The sequence below is a fragment of the Notothenia coriiceps genome, unplaced genomic scaffold (assembly GCF_000735185.1).
Source record: "Notothenia coriiceps isolate Sejong01 unplaced genomic scaffold, NC01 NC01_scaffold00035017, whole genome shotgun sequence".
NCBI lineage: Eukaryota > Metazoa > Chordata > Actinopteri > Perciformes > Nototheniidae > Notothenia > Notothenia coriiceps.
Genome location: NW_011367718.1, coordinates 1 through 3,588, shown reverse-complemented (window position 1 = coordinate 3,588; position 3,588 = coordinate 1). Strand labels below are relative to the sequence as shown.

The 3,588-nt window shown below is 47.9% G+C and overlaps 1 protein-coding gene across 1 annotated transcript; it reads left to right on the top strand.

The window, feature by feature from the left end:
• The first annotated feature begins 1,015 nt into the window (after positions 1 to 1,015).
• LOC104962576 (transcription factor Sox-11-A-like) lies at positions 1,016 to 2,700 on the top strand. The gene has a single exon (XM_010791027.1). The coding sequence runs from the start codon at positions 1,389 to 1,391 to the stop codon at positions 2,304 to 2,306; it is 918 nt and encodes a 305-aa protein (XP_010789329.1). The 5' UTR covers positions 1,016 to 1,388; the 3' UTR covers positions 2,307 to 2,700.
• The last annotated feature ends 888 nt before the right edge of the window (positions 2,701 to 3,588 follow it).

The window sequence follows — 3,588 nt, the reverse complement described above, 5'->3', positions numbered from 1 at the left end:
ATGTTGGGCTATAAAGGAACTACAGCACGGTGACATGACTTCAGGACTCATAATACGGACTCATGCCAGGGTTCAGGACCCATAATGCTGACTCATGCCAGGATTTAGGACTCATAATGCTGACTCATGTCAGGATTTAGGACTCATAATGCTGACTCATGTCAGGGTTCAGGACTCATAATGCTGACTCATGTCAGGGTTTAGGACTCATAATGCTGATTTATTAAGTCCTGGTTTCCTAGATGTTACTCTACAAAGACATTACGTCAGTTTATTCCCTGTCAGTTAAATACGATTTCAACATAATCGGGTTATTTTGTAGTTTGACCTGAATGACAGCCCATAAAATGAAATATGATGCTGAAATGGAGTTTCGTGAAAGGCCGGAATAAAAGCCTTCAAGGATTCACAAATCCCTGAAGGATCCACAAACACTACAGAGCTTCAGGGGAAACTCAGGCTGTTTCTCAATGTCGAGTAAAGCTGCTCCAGAGCCACTATTTCAAGTATACTACGTCATCGAGTGGCGCCGAATCACTGTTTAAATGCCCAGCATACATGTGCTACCAAGCAAGCCTCCTCGACATTGAGAAACGGCCTCAGTCTGATGTTTTAATCTGATTACTTTTCAGGTGACAACTAAAATGGCGCCCTGGTGTTGTGCCTCTGTTTTTGTTCGCACTACCAGACACAAAATCTAATTCTTTGTATGTGTAAACGTACTTGGCAATAAACTTGATTCTGATTTATTGATATAAGTGTGTCTGTGTCTGTAGTTAACTTACATTTTATAAACGTATCATGTGACTTAGAAATCCTAAATCTAGAGAAAAATGGGAGTTAAATAATCATTTAAAAAAAGACATGAAGTGACTGTGTAACGTCACTCTTCATCATGAGGCTTTGAGAGGGTCGATCTTGTGATTTAAATACAAATAAAAAGCAATGAAAGCGTTAAATAAGGAAGGCTTTCTCTGTGAGAAGTTATCAGATAAAGAATCCAACGGCCGGACGCCAGAGAGCGAGAAGAAGAGCTGTGATTGGCTGAGACAGCAGTGGAGGCGGGAAGGTTTTGGGAGAAGAAGAGCTGTGATTGGCTAACACAGCAGTGGAGGAGGGAACGTGTTGGGAGAAGAACAGCGGTGATTGGCGGAGGGCGATGCGGAGGCGGGAGGGTTTTTTGGAGAAGAAGAGCGGTGATTGGCTGAGGGCGGTACCCATCAGTCGGTAAATAAGACGCCGGTTTGGAAGTTTGAACATAGAGAAGCAGCCGCGGCGGAATAACGCGTTTTAACGGATATTTAATAGGAAATAAAGCAGGTAGAAACAGAACTAAGGTGGCGGGAGGCTCCACTGACTCGGGCCCGTCAGCTGGAGGCTTTGGGAACATGGTGGAACATACGCAGCATGGTGGGTCCCGGGAGACGGCCTCACCGTGCAGCTCCGCACCGCTACAGACGGCCTCACCGTGCAGCTCCGCACCGCTACAGACGGCCTCAGCGTGCAGCTCCGCACCGCAGAAACCAGACCGCTGGAAGACCGCCACGGGACACATCAAGAGGCCGATGAACGCCTTCATGGTGTGGTCCAAGATCGAGAGGAGGAAGATCATGGACCAGTCCCCGGACTTGCACAACGCGGAGATCTCCAAGCGGCTCGGGAAGCGCTGGAAGCTGCTCAGAGACTCGGAGAAGATCCCGTTCATCCGGGAGGCGGAGCGACTCCGGCTACAGCACATGGCCCAACATCCGGACTACAAGTACCGGCCCAGGAAAAAGGCCCGGACCGAGGGCTGTACTGGAGTCTCTTCCCCGGAGAAAACCTCCGCCGTGAGACCCACCTCCGGCGTGAGACCCACCCCCGTCGTGAGACCCACCCCCGTCTCGAGACCCACCCCCGTCTCCACCGTGAGACCCACCTCCACTGTGAGACCCACTTCCACAGATAAGAAGTTCTCCCGGTTGAAGCCCAGCAGCACCAGGAGTCCGGGTCAGGTCCCGGTGCAGCAGGACCCCCGGTACCGCTACGTGCTGACCAGCAGCTTCACGGCCACTAAGCTCGTTAAACGGGAGTTCACCGACTCCGAGGAAGAGGAGGAAGATGAGGAGGACGAAGAGGAGATAAAGAGTGAAGAAGAGGAGGAGAGGCTCTTCTACAGCTTCAAGAATATCACCCGGCAGCAGAGCTCTGTCCCCCGGCCGCAGAGCTCTGTCCCCCGGCCGCAGAGCTCTGTCCCCCGGCCGCAGAGCTCCAGCAGCTCGGCCTCCTCCTCCAGCGCCGGGGAAGAGGAGCTCCACCTCAGGTAGGAAACCTCCATTCTCTGGTCCTTATTGAATCAAATAGAGAAGTGAAAGTGTTGAGATGGGTTAGTGCTCAGCAGCTACAGGTTAGATGTGACAAGGGAAACCTGAAGTCTCCTCCAACAGAGTGAATATAGGACATAACACAGATCCAACAGGCCAAGAGAATCCAAGATTCAAACGTTTGATTGTCATCGGAAACAGTGTAGAGATATCAGTGACATTCTTCTGACCCGAGCTCCTCCAACAATGCAACATAATCAAATACACAAAATAAAGTAGTGCAAGAAGTCTAAATACAAGTACATGGAATATGATCTATAGATGAATAGGATGTGTATGGATGTTCTTTAAAGTCCATCTTAAAGGTGACTCTGATCTAACGCTGAGATTGAAATTCCAAAATGTGAAATATATAAAAAAGAGTGTTTGAATTTCCCCAGAGATTTAGACATTTGAGCAAATATGTAGCCGTGTTTTGATCCTGTATCCATCCCATAACCCCACAGACAGACGAGTGGGTCTTTTGAGCTTTTAAAAACCTTCTTTTAAGCTGTTAGAGATCTTAGTCATTTTGACATATTTAGCAAACATTTATCTGCAGCGTTTGGTCCTGAGCTCTCAGTCCATGACGAGAGTTGGTCTGAAATAGAAAGAGAATACAGGTGCGCCTCCCAGAGTCTTTGGGGAGCATCAGCCCGAACTCTGAGGTTTAAAGGAACTCTTTAAAATCAGCAGGTCTAAAAGAAAAGCTGTTAAATATCAAACATGTGCAAAACCTTCTAATGAGAGAAACCCCCGAATGATTAAAGATGTCTGAACTTCCCCAGAGACCTGGAGCGGATTCACTGTTTCCCACAGAATTTGATTCTATTGGTGGGGGCACCGCACCCCTCCCCCCGGCAAGAAAAGCCAAAGGCCCCTCTATGCATTCATCCACCCCCCCCTCAAATAAGATAATACATGCGAGTTAATGGCTACTGTAGACAACGATCTTGTTGCTCGGTGTTGCGTTGTTCATGAGTGAGACATTGAGTTGAGGCTCTGTGGGTTTATTCTCCCAAAAATATCATTTACAATTTAGCCTTATTCCAAAGCGATTTAAAATGACCAATCACAGGGACATCCTCCCTGGAGTAACCGAGGGCTAAGTGCCTTGCTCAAGGGCACACTAGTAGTGGTGTCCCAGGCAGGATTTGAACTCGCAACCTTCCGATCATCAGCCCGCCTCACTATCCGTTAGACCACCAAAAAAAAAAAAGATTTTTTTTAAAAAAAAATGTTTTAT